The sequence below is a fragment of the Saccostrea cucullata genome, unplaced genomic scaffold, assembly GCF_032062105.1.
Source record: "Saccostrea cucullata isolate Sc308-1 unplaced genomic scaffold, CSIRO_AGI_Scuc_v1 ctg71, whole genome shotgun sequence".
Classification (NCBI taxonomy): domain Eukaryota; kingdom Metazoa; phylum Mollusca; class Bivalvia; order Ostreida; family Ostreidae; genus Saccostrea; species Saccostrea cuccullata.
Window position 1 is genome coordinate 334,078 of NW_026936410.1, and position 19,277 is coordinate 353,354.

The following is a 19,277-nucleotide window of genomic DNA, read 5'->3' on the forward strand; positions in this document are numbered from 1 at the left end:
CATGTTACATGATTGAACAGCTGACAATACCTGTGGCAGAGGTAAAATAAATTTCTTTTTCTTATTCATGTCTAGCTACTCAAACCAAGGTTCCATTTCAGTTACACATTCCAGCTCTCCATCACAAAACAATCAAGCATCACAAAAAGAACAACCACTGAGCAATTCCATCACAGTTCTTTTACATTCCAGCAGAAAACGCATTATGAAATCACACAATAAGTCCAATGGACTGTTGATTAATTAACTACAAAAGCTGAAGTCTCTTGGCTAGAGTAGGACTTTGCAAGACCAGGCCATAATCTGAGCCGTAAATGTCAGTCGGCCCTTCTGCACGCCACCACCGCGTATAAAAGTGACAATCCCAGCAATACTAATCTATATGACATTCCACAATTTCTCTCTTCAAAAGAAATGTGAAACATATCTTTCTAACTGGTAATATAAATTTAAGAAACCAAACCCTACGTTGATGCGAAGGTGTGTTTTATACAGGATAATGAAATGTATACCTCAGGGCTTTATCAAATTACACGAACATTTTCACAATGACTTTTTTAAAAGTAAACATTTGTAAATTTTTTGAAATGCAAGAACAAGGAAATAAAAAATTATATACATAAGATAATTATGCCAATTGATACATTCCTGCATGAGGATCAATATTATAAATTATACTGAGTATACTGTATGTAGGTAAGTCTGCCAAATTAAATTTCCAGAGTGTTAGAAGGGTTATCTCAAGCAAAGCAAGACTAGCTTGAACATCTTATCTCGGAGTCCACTAATTGTTTTACATGCAGTTGTTCTCCTCAATTCATATGATTCAAGTAAAGATGTTACTGCTGTCAGATTGTTATTGTGGAATAGAATGACATTAAATCTAAATATAGAAGACATATGAAAGTGGACAACTTCAAGAATTTTTATTTATGTAAAAATTGTTTTTAAAAAAAAAATAGAGCTCAGAGGTACTGGTATTATTACACTGACTTTTCTCCGAATAACATATGTTCTGTTGATTATATCTTGTTTTGTCTTAGAGTACAGCAATGGAATTGTGTGTGTTTGGAGTTCTGGTTTATGTTTTCTTCAACAACTTCCTCTTTGTAAATACCACTGTCAAGAAACCCAACACCTTCCTCACAACACAAGAATCCACCTTATTTAAACTTCAACAAAGCATTATTTGAATAGAATACAAGGTTTTCACTTAAGTGCTTCATCTTGACACATTATTTTGCTTAACAAATACAAAAGCTTCACTTAAAAAAAGAAGCTGAAGCATAACAGTATTTCTTTTCAACATTGCCCTTTATATAAAATCCATTTTAATGTGTATACATATACTTTAATGGCAAACATGTCCTAATATCAAAAAATTGAGACACATATAGAGAGTAGCATTATCTATACCCCGTGGTTTGTTCAATAACAAATATCCCTGATAAAAAGCTTGTAACAAGTTAAAATATAAGCCTATCAGGATTAAAGTTGATGTTCCCTGGATTGACAAAAATAATTTCCTAAACTGATAAAACCAATAGATAACTCTTGTAATTTCCTTGATCTTTTATTTAGTTTCAGTAAAAGATACAGTGCTAAAGGAAATGTTATCATGGTTTTTTCTGACATTTTATAACCCTGTGAAAATTAAACTTTCACTCATTTGTAACAGACAAGGGTATAAGCATTGAGAACTGAGTGGTGCATCTCTGAACATGGTAGATCAGACCTTACATTTCTTTTCTTCACATGAGGTGTGTAGTGTACACTTACTACACCTATTGACCGCTGTTGGTTGGAGATGGGCCTGTCTGATATGTACCCATTAGTGTTGGAACATACAAAGAGTGTGAAGCTAGCCATTAAAATGCTATAAAACAGACCACCAAAACTAGATCCCTGGGAACGAACATAACCCCTACAGACATGTTACATTAATATAGACAACTGTCTGTCAATCATCCGAACATGTACAAAGGGAGATAATTCAATCACCATCTACATACAGTGTGATACACCATTCACTGAACATGTAATCAATGTTAAGCAGAGTTTTCCTTTTTAATGTATTAAATGAAAAATTATAATGAGAGTTGTTTAAAAAACAAGTTACTTCTAAAAATTATATAATTGTCTGTATTGATGAAGTGTTCATCCAAAACAATTTCCATACATATAAATCAATCATAATATACATCTCAAATCCATTTTGAATCTTTAACATAAACCATTTTAGGAGTGCTTTAATATCTCATTTTAGAGGAAAGCCCTCTCTGTTTTCATAATGATTCATATTCTAAATACATTAACCTAGCATTAACATGGCAGATATTTAGAAAATGCTGTTTGATAAAACAGATGCACATATGTTTTTACTAATCCATGGGCCTTCTAACTGAATAATAAAAATATAAACCATGTGGCATACACAGTTTTCATCCACAGAAATGTTAAACCATCTTTGACTGAAATGGTCAAGTGCACTCTTAATAATTAATGACACTCTCACAATTCGTTTTCGAGTGAATCAATCATAATGAATTTCAGTAGAGCCACACTACATTTGTTACATTTACTCCACGTTCACTGTAACTTAAAAAAATCATTCTCAAATAAATGAAGATCGTCATTTTATTGATTAAATTAATGAAGACGTTAACTGGTTCAATCTACTTGTATCAAGTCTATCTGTAGTCACGGTTCACTATCCCAGAACACAGAGTTTGTATACATCATTATTACACGACTGTTATGGATTATTATGAACATAATGATTTATTACCGAGTTGTTTTTTAAAACAAATATAAATAATAAAGTCTTAAGTTATCCAATATCAATGATATTCCCCACAAAACATTCAAAATTTTGTGCGTCTTCTCGTACAATTAACTAATTATAAAAAGGGGGATATGCTAAGAACCATTCAAGATATCGTCTGCAAAATAAAACAACTTTACCAAAATGATGTTCTCTCTCATCTGCAAGGCCACCGACTGTCGGATCTTTGCAGCCTCGCCCTGCCGATGGAGGACCTGCCTAAATTTTCTCTCAGTCATACTCTCTGTCACTTTCTATGGTTTATTTTCATCTCGTCACGGAAGTCGCCTTTCTCCGCCATAACATTTTATGACCTAAGGGACGTAACTCAATTAGAAGATTATAATACTCGAACCATCCTTATCGCTAATCCGGATTATATGACATCATTGAGGCACTTCGACACTTTGTCTGGTTAAAAAAAGACATCTTTGTGGAGGTAATGTGAGCATTATTATGCCAGCGATTGGAAAGTGAAAATTAAAACAATCATTATTTTTAATCTCAATATTGATGATAAGATTTAGCAGATAAGGAAGGAATCAGTGTTAACTAATCTTATAGATACTGATAAAGTAATCGATCTTTCAGATGGGCCCAGAAAGAAATAAAGACACGAGTTTTATTTTAAAACTTTAAGAAAGACACAGATTTCAATTAAATCAAAATATTTTCAGTGCTTGATATTTTAATATAAGTTACAACTCAGCCACGTAGCATCGTTTTTGAAAGGGGGGGGGGGGGGCAACCAGAGAAAAAAAATTACCTACTTGAAAAAGTTGACAAGGAAAAAAAAAAAAAGAAGGAAGTTGCCCAAAGTTGAAATCATATTTCAAGGGGAGGGGGGGTGGTTAGTGACCAACTTTTTTTTTCAGTGTCAACTTCTTTCAGTACCAATTTCTTAGCATTCAATATTACATTTTCCTGATATCTATTTCCTGTAATATATACAGTAGTGGGGACCAACCTTTCAGTTAACATTTCCTATAGTAAATGTAATGTCCCCCTGTTGCTACGTGCCTGCAACTAGTGTATGTTCCGACCAAAAAAAAGTCAATTTTTACGAATGCACAAATGATAAAATAAATGATTTAATTAATAGACGAATATATATTTTAATATTCTTATGAAACATATTGAATTGAGCATATGTAGATCCATCATGCAGTCTACATCGTCTTTTAAAAAATCTATAAAGGAAAAAATGATACAAATTACGTATGATCCAATTTATTTCTACAATACTTACTCTTGGGCATCTTGGGACTTGATATTGGATACCGGTATTGTGCATTTCCGATCAGCGACCTTTGTCAGAAAAGAAATTGACAAAGCTTTGCACTGCCCGGAACTGTATATCAGAATTAAAGGACATATGTTGTGTCTCATTTCTTCGTTTTATTTTTTTTTTTTTTTTGGTTGGGGGGGGGGGGCTTTGCAGCTGATTTTGAAGTCAAATTGTAACAGAGACGAGGACCAGGTATTGATGTACAGGGACTTTTTGGATATACATCATTATATTCAAAGAGGCACATATATACTCGGTCTACCCACATGCATTACTAGTAATTTACCACGAAGATGTACATTTCTGAACAAGGACTTAATTACCCTTTTTTTTCTTTGAAAAATTTAGTTCTTCTTTCGATTGAGATCTTGCCGTCGTATCCATCTGTAGCTACATATATGTGTACCCCTCCATCAATTCACCCAAGCTTTCTTAGCTAGAAACGATTCACAGAGGACTTGTCTAAAAGAAGTACATGTACTAGTATTTCCTGTCTAAGATCGAACCCCACTCATTACATTAACAAGCATTCCCAGATTATAGAAAATAAGTGTACATGTAATTGAATTTTTAGGAAGGAGTTCATAGCTTCTACACTTACGAAAAGTTTAATTCGCTGTTTGTGAACATGTAGACTAAAGAAATCTTTTTATATATCTGCATGGAGAGAGAGAGAGAGAGAGAGTCAGAACCATTTTATGACAGAAGTATGATAGCCCATGCAGATTATTACAACAGAACTTTTTTCTACAATATATAGCTATCCAGTCATCAAATTGGGACTTTAAAGACGTCATACAGTGTAGCGTGTTTTATTTTTTTTTTAAATATTATATTTCAACACAATGAGCTTATTAAACAACAGATTTACAGTGTTACACAATTATAAATGCAGTGGTGCTTCTGTAGTATCTTGACATTCCATGCAAAATAAGGATGTTATGAATATATATTTAATATTATACGTAGCTTCTCAAATAGAATGATACATGCAATTTCTCACAAACACGAGTAGCTGATTTAGTTTTTCTACAGATGATTTCAGCTATTTATGTTTTCACAATTTACTAATACCACAAAAAATGTAAAAAGTTTTCCTCTGTTATAGCAAACACTCGGTTGGACCAGATGAAGAGAAAGAAGTCCACACACATTTACACTGGATACCATATCATAACCATCATCTCATTGATCTGTTGGTACTGGGTACGTTGCCGACATACCGCCAGAACACCCTCTTTGTAAAGGACGGTATTTTAGTTTCCACGATTCTTTTGTCTGAAGTTCCTATATAACAACCACCTGTGGAGACAATGCCACAGTGTGTCTGACCATTATTGTTAGGGAACGCCACAATATCGCCTCGCATTGGAATGGATACGGGGTGGAAACTCCGACACGCATGGATGACCTGTGACTTCCGGTCTCCCCACTCCGAGGAATGCGCCGGGAAATATCCACAAAACCTAAAACATACAGAGATCTATGGATTGGCTCGTTCATCAATAATAACAATTTATCTGAATTTGTAAAAGAAAAATTTAGTTTCTTTGGTTTATAACATGGATATTAGAATTTAGAACCATTTTTTACTTTTAATTAAAGGTATTCGAGAAAGGACTAAAGGATTTCAAATTGTCTATCAAGGCAAAATTGTGAAATCCTATATCATTTTTATTTCATTTATTGGAATATCTACCAAGGTTTCTGACATGGCGCTACCAGATCAGCTTCTGTTATAACATCATACACAAACATGGCGGACTTGTCCTTTCTCTTGCCTCCATGAAAATCGCTGTCTGTGGACCACAACAGACTCCCGACATGGTGTTTGGCGACATTGTAGATCCGGAGATTGGGGGAAACACGTTCTGTTACAATCAAACCACCTGCAAGCTGATCAAACAGAGAATTTAAAAAGCTGCCTTACATGGAGTCACCAAAAGACTGAAAAACAGATTTTATGATGATAACGATTACGCTCCAGAATTTTGACTAGAAATAGTAACCACCCCTCACCACTTTGTCAAAAAAACCTTTGAATAAGTTTAGATAAATAAGTTCTTATGAAGAAACAGAACACCGATTGAGCCACGGAAACCAATGGTTTCAGAGCACATTTTTGAGAGAGAATGAAAACGTATATTAAAAGGTTCAAATTCAAAATTTTCCAACTTTCTTAATAATGATTGACAATTTGAAATATGAACTACTAGTATTTCCTTCTCTCACGTTACATACGGTGTACACCTTGATGTTTTTAACATACATGTGTAATATTCAATTTTCAGATTTTTATGCCACGTAATCGAAGATTCGGGGGTATATAGTTTTTGTCGTGTCCGTCCGTCTGTTCTGTCTAGCTGTCTGTCTGTTTGTCCAAAAAAACTTTAACCTTGCCCATAACTTTTGATTAGGTGGAGCTATGACTTTCATATTTCACTTGTGTATTTCTTGTGACAAGAACTTTTTTTGGGTACCACCAAATTTGACCTTTTGACCTTGGAGTTTGACACTTTTACACAAAAAATCCAAACTTTGACTTTGGCCATAACTTTTGAGAAGTAGATACTACGGCTTTCATACTTCACATATGTATTATTTGTGGCAAGACCATTGGATACCAACAACTTTGACCTTTTGATCTTGACCTTGGAGATTTCTGTACTTATGAAAAACTTTAAGCTTGGCCGTAACTTTTGAACGGTAAGGATTACGGCTTTCATACTTCAAAATGTAATTCTTGTGAGAAGACCTTTCGATTCATTGACACCAACAATTTTGACCCTTTGACCTTGACATTAGAGTTTGTCTTATTTTTAAAAACAAACCTTGACTATAATCTTTGAAGGGTTAGAGCTAGGGCTATCATACTTAATATTTAATCCTTGTGACAAGACCTTCATTGGATACCAAGAACTTTGACCCTTTGACCTTGGAGTTTGACCTACGTTTTAAAAACTTTAACCTTGGCCACAACTTTTGAACAGTTAGGGATGGGGCTTTCATATTTCACATATTTAATCCATGTGACAAGACATTTCTTAAGAAACCAACTTTGACCCTTTGACCTTGACCCTAGAATTTTACCTACTTTTCAAAAACTTATCCTTGGCCATAACCTTTGAACAGGTGGTGCTTGGGCTTTCATGTTTCACAACTGTATTTCTTGTGAGAAGACCTTACTTTTGGTACCAACATATTTAATTTGCATTTAAGAAAAGTTTAATCTTCGCTATGTTGCCATATGGGGGCATCAGTGTTTCACAAGTACATATTGTTTTTACGTTATCAAACTAAATTATCACACGTAACACAAAATTTTATTTGGGAAATGAAAAAGAAAAGATGGACAGGTAGACAAATTTGAATCTGCATATAGCTCAACGTATCAAAGTGCGAGAAAACGCATCTAAAAATTCATTAATATTAGTGTTGTTTTACTATACATGTATTGGAATTCACAGAAATATCAAACAGCGGCGTACTTCAGCACATTACAAATCACTTCATAAATAGAACAATAAATCTTAGAACCCTGAAGACTTGATTTCTAAATAATTATTAACTATACAGATCCTTGAGAACGTTTAAAACTTACTTCATATTTGGCCATGGTTTTAACCAGCTATGTTCTCCTATCTACACATTTTTAAATTGATTGCGAAAACGATCGACAACAATTACAAAGGTTTTGTAAGATAATGTGTAAATCAATCGTCGAGAAAGTCGGTTCAATTGAAAAGATAAAGAATTGTTTAAACTGTCAAGTTTTTGGACCCAGTTCAACAATTTTCTGCGAGGAACTTATTGAAATGGTAGATATAACAAGGCATTTATCGAAAATTTTTGAAAGATTATTTATGTTTTTTTCATTCAATGTCTGTGGATAGGGACAGTTTACATTTTCCGACACGGGCCACAATTTTACTAGAATTCAACCACCTTCTACAAATGCAAATACATTTTATGTTCATAAAACCGATTTGTTAGTACACGTACATGTTCTTATAAAGAATCAAAAAGATGTGTACCATTTAATGACAAAAAAAAAAAAAAAAAAAATGGGGCGGGGTGCATGTCATAAACCTGAAAAATAGTTATGGATACTTTTTTTGATTTTTTTTTTTTCTTAAAATTTTTATTTATTTTTTTTTTTATTTTGCTGCTTAATTGTAATATTCTTCATAACTTAGGTTTTGATATGCACTTGGTCATCTACTTAGTTTCCTGTAAATAAGTGGTATGGTCCTTAAAACATTGAATGGTGTATTGTGCTCCCCTCATGTCAGAATGGGAAATTCCACCGATGCCGTAGTTATGAGTAAAACATCTTGCTGTTCTCACCAGATTGCAATGAGGCACGTCGAGGGTACAGCTGAATTACTTATCGTTTACTTACATCGCCTCGGTCTGGAGGAATTAAGATAAGGCGCAGTGATTCACAGTAGCTTTATGGCTGTGCGATAATCACCGAGATAAAACAGACAAAAGCTGCACAGAAAAAATACATTATCCCCGAGGAGCCCCCGATATTTTATCTTTGGCATAAACACTGTGCAGTCGAAGACTCCCCACTTCCAAAAATCCGCCATTTTGTTCATCAACAGTTTCCGTCGGATATTTTTAAAGAAACATTTAGGAGCTTCTCCTTAGTGTTTCGTCCGTTGAAATTAAAGATCGGGGGACGAAATCTATCTATTCAGGATGAACGGGGTAGTGTACCTTTCGTGTTTCTTGGGGTTTCTTTGTCTTTCGATGGGACAGGTTGATATCCCTGCCGACTGCGGGGTCTGCGATCGCAGTGCCTGTCCCAGCCAGGAAGACATGGTCTGTAAGGCCGGAATCACACGCGACAGGTGTAAATGTTGCCAGGTGTGCGCCCAGGCAGAAGGGGAAGTCTGTGATTTGCCAGGACAGGGGAACACGTACCCGAAATGTGGTGACTACCTTACCTGTGTTCAGTCGGAGAGCAACAACGATTTGGGAGTGTGTGTCTGTGACTACCAGGATAACCTGTGTGGTACCGATGACGTCACATACACCAGTATCTGTAAGCTTAGAGAGGCCCAGTCCAAGAAAGGACGTGATCTGAAAGTACAGAGCTCGGGACCATGCAAATCAGGTATATTTTTACAAATACTACGTATTATATGCATAGATCCTTGTTTAATCAGACTTAAACCTTTTAAAGTTATGTAAAAAAAAAATGTATGGAAACACTTTATAACAAGAATTACATGACAATGTATACACTTCATTAGTAACCAAGTTGTTGAATTACAATAGACAATACGTATAACTGTTTCAGCTCCCCGTATCCTGACTGGTCCAGACAGCGTTACTAACGTTACTGGAGACAATGTGGTTCTGATCTGTGAGGCCGCGGGATACCCCATCCCTCACATCGGCTGGCTGTTCCAGAGGACGGACACGGAGATCAGCAACCTGCCAGGTAACTCGACAATATAAAAAGGAACTCAGAGAAAGGGGGTTCAAGTTAGGATTTCAAACTTAGCAATCCCCCTTCCTCATTGTAATTGGCCAAACTCCAAACTGGTATGGTTAAACTCCATAGAAATGCTAAGCATACCGGGTAGTTACTGTTTTTGTATCAATAATTCCATAATTGATGCTGCCTATTTGTATACAAGGTAACGCGTTATTAATTCAATTTTCTGAATTTTGGCTTTTCGAAAGGCATTAACATATTATACCTCTGTGTGGTTACTGCTCTTCTAGTGCGTTACATGCACTGATTAGAAAAAAAGGGTTCTATAAACGTTTTAACACTTGTTTCTTCAAACTTGCAGGAGACGACATGTCTGTCTCCACCGTATCCCGAGGTGGTCCCGAGAAGTACCAGGTGACGGGGTGGCTTCAGGTGGAGCAGGCCAGCAAGCACCACGAGGGTTACTACATTTGTGTGGCCCACAACAAGCTGGGCTCTGATAAAAAGACAGGGAGGATCAAGATCCACGAGAAAGGTAGGACATCTTCAACAATATATGGACTAACATAAACAAAATCTTAAAACTGTTTGCTCAAATGCGCAATGTATGATCCAAATTACGTTTGTTTTTAATTTATTGATGAACTGAGACACTAACGGTTTGATAACGTCCAAACAATCAATGCCAAAATTCCAAAATATTGAATTTCCTTCGAAATCCTGAGACACGGGTTTCCTTAAGAGATCAAATAAAAGCCATAAAGGTTTAGACTACTTGTAGTTTTGTGTACATAATTTTTTTTTCAGTATTGAACAGGGTGGAACGTAAAGAAGATGGAGACCAAATCTGAGTGGAATCACCAGAGTCTTTCAAATAAATAATTCTAGCTTTATGCTGTTTTAGCTCATTATGTTTGTTCATTAATTGTGAATTACATGTATTTTGGAATGAATGCCACTAGCTGTTCACTAAAATTCTCTGTCTCTGTACATGTATGTATGATGTAAACTAATCCGGGTATCTTGTCACGTTTTCTTTATGTTGTAAATCTGCAATTTTTATTTGTCCTTTGAGCAAAATCTGATTATGATTATTCTTTGTGCCAAGCTAAATACTCATTTGTTTCTTTTTTTTTACTGAATATCATAGCTTATATTTTTTATTATGAACCATATATAAAACTTTATAATATACTCTATTCCTCGCTCGAAATGACAAAATGTCAATGAACTTTTTTTGAAATACAATCTTGGTACTGATAAGATTTTCACATATTTTGCCAAATTGTTTTGTTTATTTGATATGTATAGTAATGATCACAAATTTCTTAAAACTCAATGTATTTTTAATGTCTTTTTTATTTATTTCTCTCATCAGTCAGATAAAATCGGTATAAATGACGTTGGATTATTTCTTAACTCAATAATTTTGGTAACATAAAATCTGGTTAAAAATCAAGTCTTCCATTTTTTTGACTACGCTTGAAAATAAACTTCAAAAACTCATTAATCTTGTTTTTTTTTTTTTTGTATGAGGGGAACCAAAGAGCGACTGCACAAGACTGGTTGTAAAAATATTCTTTTTCGTCTGCTGCTGGAAGCGGTTACTCTATGTTCAAAACACAACAGACTATACAAAACAATTTATCTTGCTACATCATTCTATATATCCAATGATGTGAATTTCCTGGTGCACCTAGGTCCTGTATTCAATACCACATTACGGTTTCTTGTATTTCTACATCGGTTTACTTAGTTTGCTTCCTGTATGTTAAGTCAAGAAAACAAAGCAACCACAACATTATCAAAGATCAGCGTTTCTAAGGAGTTATCGTTCATAACGTTTAATGGGGATTATAAGGGGAAAACCCTTCAAAATTTTTCTTCTGAAGAAGGAATCTTATGAATTTGAGAGCATTCTCTAAAAGTGCAGTTCATTTTTGTTCAAATCACGACCCTGTGTAAATGATGGGGCCATGAAAGACAATCAGACTATTATATAGGAGAACAGCTTTTTTTTGAGAGAACACCTAATGTACATTTAACAAATAATCCTTTAATGATTCAGATGAAAAGGCTGGGCAGTTTCCCAGTTTTCCTAATGGGGGTCCATCGTCTCAAGCTACGGTCTGGAGTCCGCATGTAGCTCTCTCCTACATGGAAGGATCGTATATTATGGCTGTGTTTTGCAAAAGTGCTATAGGTCATAATTTGAACAAAGTTTGAATCTACACCATTTGAAGATGCTTCCTTGCATAGTTCCCATTTAAAATGGTTGTCTGTTGAAGCTATATCCTACCCGAGGTCATGATTTGAACAAATTTGGATCTACACTTTATTATCGGCCACAGTAGCGACCGATCTATTTGTGGTTGTGTTAGAAAGTGAACATGGAGAAATGAGACGTTATTTGCTTATTAGTTCAGTAAAATAATCCTCAAATGATAACATGTACAAAATCATGAGTAAAAATATTTTAAAAACTTGCTTTAAATAAGCTAAGTATTAATTATTGTTATTATGTTTCAAATTCATTATCACCTCACATCAGGCACTTGATAATTAATAGGTAAATAAAAAAGTTTACAATAGGTACTCCCAAGCTTGGGAGTGTGTAAGATATGAAAGGAAATTGTCATGATTTTCCGGATAGTGCATGGTGAACAAAAAATGTGCAACTAGTAAAAATTGTTTTGAATATGACACAGCTGCGAATGACACAAGGATATTTTGTCGACATTTTGCACCACGACTTGCAGCATAACCTACTCTGCCAAAACCATGGGCATTATCACGTGACAAAGATCCAGATAGCAGCACGTGGTTCTTCCTGAGAGGTCTACTTCATTTTGATGACAACAAATTTTCTTATCATTTATTATTGGCTTTGTAATATTAAACAATGAATCCATTTGCAAATGCACTATTTCTATTTACGTTTTAAAAATCATTAGTTTATTTTGCTTTGAAGACAGTCTGAAAAAAAATATATGATCACAATTTACACAGATAACGAACATTATTCAATATCAAAGTCAATAAAACAATACAAAATAGGGGCAGAGCAAACATGGACCTCTAAAACATCACTGATCAGAAGTGGGATCAGGTGCAATGGAGGAATAAGCATCCCCTGCCGACCGGTCACACCAACCGTGCGCCCCCTGTCACAATCGGGAAACAAACGGAAAAACATGCCGCCAGCTCAGTGCACAATAATGGTTTAACAATTAGTATGAAAAACGTCAGTCTGCATTTGACTCAATGATAAATTGCATTTGCTGACAAGGTCATTGTATCGACCAAAGAACTTACGAAATGATGACTTTAACGAGACTGCTGATATTATTGTTTCATCAACTTGTTTGTCAATAACTTACCTCGTTTTAGAAAGTTATCAATATCTAAGTATGAAACAGATGTGTCAGACTCTGTGGTATCTTTTATCTCAAGCCCACCAGGACATATCGTATCGACAAAGGAATGGAAATTACCATTGTTAATTGACAATACGTCGTCGATATACCGGTATCTAAATGTTGAGTTCAAGGCCACAGCAACTGTTTTCTTCTTCTCACGCATAAGATTTTGCACAAATTCTGCTTCATATGAATACAAAAATAGGTATGCTAATAACGATACCCATGGGAATTCCAACAGATTGTTGGATAGATACTGTCAATCAGAAACTCATGCATCTTTTTAATGTGAACTTCAGAGTACTTTTGTGCGCAATCAGCCGTTTGAACAAAATAAATTTTGCAGAGGACCAATGACCAAGTAAGTGAATTCACGAGTTCCATTTTTATTGAAAAAGTATTACTATATGACACCCCCCTCTCCAAAATAAATAATTGAATAAATGTTGAATCAACTGTTTTTCAACATATAATCAACTGATTATCAATGTTGATTCAATGTTAAGACTTCAACGTTGATACAAATTTTCAAAATCTAACATAAAATCAATGTTGAATCAACATAAAAAACAACGTTGATTCAAAGTTTATTCAATGTTGTGTGCCTGCTGGGTAGCTTTCAATGGTATCTTAAAACCTGGACTTTGATCGTGGGGAATGGTTGTGTATAAAGTTGAAAAGTCGTAAATTTTTAAGCTGTTGATTTTGGTAAAATCTTTAGATTTCAAAGTCTCCAAAAGTTCTTTGGAATTTTTGAGTATCCACATCTGATTCACACCACTTCTTGAATATACTGTTGCACAGTACTCTTAAAGTTTTTTCATCACTACTGTGAATATCTTAGTGAGGAGCAAAGAAAGAGGTTTGGTAGAACATCTACTGGAACCCCCAATGTAACTTTGTAAGGATTCTTATGAAGTTTCGGAATCCAGTTTATATATGGTAGATCAAAATCATTTTGGTTCTTGGGATATTAAAAATATTCAAAACTGACATATGATTTTGAGGAATTTCTTCCTTAGAAAGGGAACTATGAGTATAAGTTGGATTACCACTTGTAGAATGAAATCCAAGTTCTTCTAAAATACAATTTACATAATGAGCCTTACAAACGAAGACGATGTTACCTGCTTTGTCCGCAGGGACCAGTACGTACTGATCATGTAATCTATCCGATTCTTTTTTCACTGCTGGATTATTGAATACAGAAGGATAGATGGTTTTCAGATTTCCCCCACAATCTTTTAATACGCGATTTTAACATGGACCTGATACATATAATCAATTCTTTTTTTTTCATATCTGGCGCATCGTCTGGCGTAATCTTCAACATAATCCATAATGGATGCTTTAAATTTGGGAAAGTACTTTTTGAAATGTTAAATTTTGTGTTTGCGGCCGATTTGATACTTTGCATCAATTTTTCTTGTGTGAGTTTGTTATAAAAAAAAAACAAGAGCCTATTGGCCACATCGTTCACCTGGTCACTGTGGCTATAACTAAGGATGCTTACATATTTCTTTGATTAACCGTAGATTTTTTATGCCCCAAGATCAAAAGATCCCGGGGGTACATTGTTTTTGTCCTGTCTGCATGTCTGTCAGTTTTTATACCCCAGGATCGAAAGATTCCGGGGGTATATTGTTTTTGTCCTGTCTGTTGTCAACTTTAACATAGCCCATAACTATTGAGTGGGTGGGGCTGTGGCTTTCATAATTCACAGGTGTATTCATTGTGAAAAGACCTTTCTTTGCGTATCATCAAATTTGACCTCTTGACCTTGGAGTTTGACCTACTTTTACAAAAATATATCACACTTTAACCTTGGCCATAACTTTTGAACAGTTGAAGCTAGGGCTTTCATACTTCACCTGTTTGTTTATTCAGTCGGTGTAGATATTTTTCGACTTTTTGACCTTGACCTAAGAGTTTGACCCACTTTTAAAAAACTCTAACCTTGGCCATAACTTTTGAACAGTTTAATTAGGGCTTTCATATTTTACACGGTGTATTCCTTGTAACAAGACCTTCCTTTGAGTACAGACATTTTTGACCTTGACCTTAGGAGTTTGACATGCATTTGAGAGAATTCAACCCTCCCCATAAGCTGCCATACGGGGGCATAAATATTTCACAAACACATCTTGTTACCTTTCAAGTTTGAACTTGAATGAAGTAACACTACCTGAGGATGCTTCTATCCCTTTCTCGGATATTATGTGTCCAAGACTTTAAAAACAAACACTTTCTTGCTCAGCAATTTAATCCTGCACAGATTCTCTACCATGCCCTCAAATATTTAGCTATCGACGACGATATGGTCCAAGTAAATCAAACACAGTCCCAATTTAACCCAGCAAAGAATTTGTTTCCTTCAATCTTTCAAGTGTTGATCCGGAGTTGAACAGTCCGATAGGCACCACTTTAAATTTAAGCAATCCTTTCTATTTTTACATTTATTCTGAAATATTTACATCCACTGAATATTTTCTCCTTTATTTCTTAAGAAAACCCACTGCGTTAATCACTGCATGAACTACAGTAGGCATGTCGCCTGTACAGATTTCATGATCAGTGGCTGTTCCATAAATGAAACGTATCATTAATACAATAATTAATCTTTTTAATCCTACTTTAAATGATTATTTAAACAGATATAAATATAAGCAATAAAATGTCTTTCTTTGTTTGTTATTACTGGAATTAACGGTCACAGGGTTATGTATTTTTTCTGCAACAGCTGCTTCCGTTAATTTCAGTAATAACAAACAAAGAAAGCATTTTATTGTTTAAGTCTTTCATCTGAACCAGCTGTCCCATATAAGTTCCCTTGTAAATTGTTGGTCAACATGTTTCTGATTCGTAATGGAATTTTCTTATAACTACTGACCAGGGGTCCGTTTTACAATAGGACTTACGACTTAAGACCAGGTTTAATTATTCATATAATTTTTTAATTAACATTATATCGAAAATTATTTTAAACTTTTTAAAAAGAATATAGTAAGATATTTTTACACAGACAATCTAAAGGGAGTTACTGTAGTATTAATTTTGCAAAATTTCACAATAATCTGAAGTTTTTGGTCTTGGTCGTAAGTTCTCGTCATTGCGATCTGCCCACTTCATTGAACTTGGTGACTTGCTCTTTATTTCACGCCTTTGTGTCTGAAGTTCCATAAGTGAACATCTTTAAAGAGTTTGGGTCTGCTCCTCTACATTCTTCTGGGACTTTAACTGAATCAAGATCTTCAACTTTGGATATCTGCAAATGTTTGTCACTCGGTCATATGGCACACCACCACTCGCTGGTGGAGAGCTGCAAAATTTGACCTATACTTAGCAATATTCGGCCATGGAGCAGTGAAGGATATTTTTTCGTGCCAGCATCTATTGCAACACGGGACCTCGGTTGTTAGGTCTCATCCGAAGGACCATGCGATTTGAACTCGCAACGTAAGGAGTCGCTTTTATGGAAACAATGTTCTTGTTGGATTCGATGTTCATTGACTCTAGTTTTCAGCTGATGTTCTCGAATTCTAAAACGCCGTCTTCCCCATTAGAACCTTCCAAATTGCAATCTTAAATTCTAAGTTTCTAACTTATGTTGGTTGTTTGGAATATTAAAAAATATTCAAAACTGACATGATTTTGAAGAATTTCCTGCTTAGAAAGGGAGCTATGGGTATATATTGGACTACCACTAGTAGAATTAAATCCCAGCTCCTCAATAATACAATGTACATTTTATATACATGTATCCTGTTTTGCAAGACCGTGAAATCCATCTAATTCTTTTTTCACTTGTGAATTACTGTAGGCAGAAGGATTGTAGATTTTTATCTGGCCCCTCAATCGCTTAATGCAAGATTTTAACATTCAACTAGTACATTTAATCCATTAGATGACGACGTGTCAATGTCAATTCTTTTTCATTTTTTGTCCAGTGTCTGGCGAAATCTTCTACAGAAACCATTATTAGCTCACCTGAGCTGAAAGCTCAAGTGAGCTTTTCTGATCACATTTTGTCCAGCGTCCGTCTGTCTGTCCGTCTGTCTGTAAACTTTTCACATTTTCGACTTTTTCTCAAGAACCGCTGGGCCAATTTCAACCAAACTTGCCACAAAGTATCCTTGGGTGAAGGGGATTCAGATTTGTTCAAATGAAGGGCCACGCCCTCATTCAAGGGGAGATAATTGGGAATTAATGAAAATTTGGTGGCATATTTTCTTCTCAAGAACCACTGTGCCAGGAAAGATGAAACTTATGGGGAAAGATCCTCAGGTAGTGTAGATTCAAGTTTGTTCAAATCATGACCCCCGGGGGTAGGGCGGGGCAAAAATGGCCGACCAAAGTTTTACATAGAAATATATAGGACAATTCTTTAAAAATCTTCTTCTCAAGAATGACAAAGCCATAATTCATCATATTTATATGGAAGCATGCTCAAGTAGTGTAGATTCAATTTTGTTCAAATCATGACCCCCGGGGGTAGGGCGGGGCAAAAATGGCCTAACCAAATTTTTACATAGAAATATATAGGAAAATTCTTTAAAAATCTTCTTCTCGAGAATGACAAAGCCATAATCCATCATATTTATATGGAAGCATGCTCAAGTAGTGTAGATTCAAGTTTGTTCAAATCATGACCCCCGGGGGTAGGGCGGGGCCAAAATGGCCTAACCAAAGTTTTACATAGAAATATATAGGAAAATTCTTTAAAAATCTTCTCGAGAATGTCAAAGCCATAATTCATCATATTTATATGGAAGCATGCTCAGGTAGTGTAGATTCGTTTGTTCAAATCATGACCCCCGGGGGTAGGGCGGGGCCAAAATGGTCTAACCAAAGTTTTACATAGAAATATATAGGAAAATTCTTTAAAAATCTTCTTCTCGAGAATGACAAAGCCACAATTCATCATATTTATATGGAAGCATGCTCAGGTAGTGTAGATTCAATTTTGTTCAAATCATGAACCCCGGGGTAGGGCGGGGCAAAAATGGCCGAGCAAAGTTTTACATAGAAATATATAGGAAAATTCTTTACAAATCTTCTTCTCAAGAATGACAAAGCCATAATTCATCATACAATGTATTTATATGGAAGCATGCTCAGGTAGTGTAGATTTAAGTTTGTTCAAATCATGACCCCCGGGGGTAGGGTGGGGCCAAAATGACCGACCAAAGTTTTACATAGAAATATATAGGAAAATTCTTTAAAAATCTTCTTCTCAAGAATGACAAAGCCATAATTCATCATATATATGTGGAAGCATGCTCAGGTAGTGTAGTTTCAGGTTTGTTCAAATCATGACCCCCAGGGGTAGGGCGGGGCAAAAATGGCCGACCAAAGTTTACATAGAGATATATAGGAAAATTCCTTACAAATCTTCTTCTCAAGAATGACAAAGCCATAATTCATCATATTTGTATGGAAGCATGCTCAGGTAGTGTAGATTCAAGTTTGTTCAAATCATGACCCCCAGGGGTAGGGCGGGGCAAAAATGGCTGACCAAAGTTTTTAAAGATATATGTAGGAAAATTCTTTAAAAATCATTTTCTAAAGAATAGCAAATCCATGATTGGTCATGGGACTACTTTTGGATTTAAACTTTACAATAAAAAGCCATTTTCTACTTTTTCCTACCCTTAGTGCTCAGGTGAGCGATGTGGCCCATGGGCCTCTTGTATATTTATGAAGTTATGACGATAGTTAAGCATCCCCAGTTCGTGTAGTGTCAAATTTGTGTTCAAATCATGACCCCAGGGTATGATGTGCCTAGCCGTATTTAGCTTTAAAAAAGATGAAAATCTAATAGTTTAAAGATAACGTGTTTCAGCAGGAAATCCTGAAAATATGTACTTGACATGCATATCAATTTTTACTCGTATAATATGAAAATTTTCATTACATAAATACTTTTCCATTTTTTTAAATCTTTGTTAATTTATTGATGAAAGTGACATTAATTCAAACAATTTATCACGAAAGCAGATGAATTGAAAAAAAAAATCATTTTGCTTTAATTTGTGGTTATATATTTTTTTCATTTGAGAGAGCGTGATGAAAGAAGATGGTATATGTCTTCTTAAGATTCTGTTCAGAAACGTGTAAATACTTATCTTTTGGCATTGATTTTATATAAGTAAATAAATAAACAAATAAAAATAAATAAATAATAATAATGTAGAGCTCAATGACTTGTATACGAACCGTTTATTAATGTGTTTTTATCATTCTATGCCCACTGCAAAATATCATTGACTGTGAACGTTTAGATTTAGAGTTATT

The 19,277-nt window shown here is 35.1% G+C and overlaps 3 protein-coding genes across 3 annotated transcripts in view; 1 reads left to right on the forward strand and 2 right to left on the reverse strand.

Moving 5' to 3' along the window:
* The window catches only part of LOC134245527 (dedicator of cytokinesis protein 9-like), a 55,659-nt gene extending 55,379 nt beyond the window's left edge, over positions 1-280 (reverse strand). The window contains 1 exon segment of the mRNA XM_062727808.1: positions 31-280. Within this exon segment, the coding sequence (XP_062583792.1) occupies positions 31-69 (39 nt within the window). The 5' untranslated portion in view covers positions 70-280.
* Positions 281-5,047: 4,767 nt separating this feature from the next.
* On the reverse strand, positions 5,048-7,979 carry LOC134245534 (uncharacterized). Its single transcript, XM_062727815.1, has 3 exons — positions 7,714-7,979; positions 5,812-6,008; positions 5,048-5,578 (listed from the first exon to the last, which is right to left on the reverse strand). The coding sequence occupies exons 1-3, from the start codon at positions 7,726-7,728 to the stop codon at positions 5,293-5,295; spliced, it is 498 nt and encodes a 165-aa protein (XP_062583799.1). The 5' UTR covers positions 7,729-7,979; the 3' UTR covers positions 5,048-5,292.
* Positions 7,980-8,496: 517 nt separating this feature from the next.
* On the forward strand, positions 8,497-11,070 carry LOC134245533 (insulin-like growth factor-binding protein-related protein 1). Its single transcript, XM_062727814.1, has 4 exons — positions 8,497-9,237; positions 9,424-9,567; positions 9,926-10,099; positions 10,372-11,070. Exons 1-4 carry the CDS (start codon positions 8,820-8,822, stop codon positions 10,413-10,415), a joined length of 780 nt encoding a protein of 259 aa, XP_062583798.1. The 5' UTR covers positions 8,497-8,819; the 3' UTR covers positions 10,416-11,070.
* The last annotated feature ends 8,207 nt before the right edge of the window (positions 11,071-19,277 follow it).

Excerpts from the sequence above, each read along its gene's own strand:
- LOC134245533 (XM_062727814.1), top strand. The coding sequence starts at position 8,820 with ATGAACGGGGTAGTGTACCTTTCGTGTTTCTTGGGGTTTCTTTGTCTT. Across the intron at positions 9,238-9,423 it reads CTCGGGACCATGCAAATCAG|CTCCCCGTATCCTGACTGGT; the intron begins GTATATTTTTAC and ends TAACTGTTTCAG. Across the intron at positions 10,100-10,371 it reads GATCAAGATCCACGAGAAAG|TATTGAACAGGGTGGAACGT; the intron begins GTAGGACATCTT and ends TTTTTTTTTCAG.
- LOC134245534 (XM_062727815.1), bottom strand. Across the intron at positions 5,579-5,811 it reads GCGCCATGTCAGAAACCTTG|GTTTTGTGGATATTTCCCGG; the intron begins GTAGATATTCCA and ends TGTATGTTTTAG.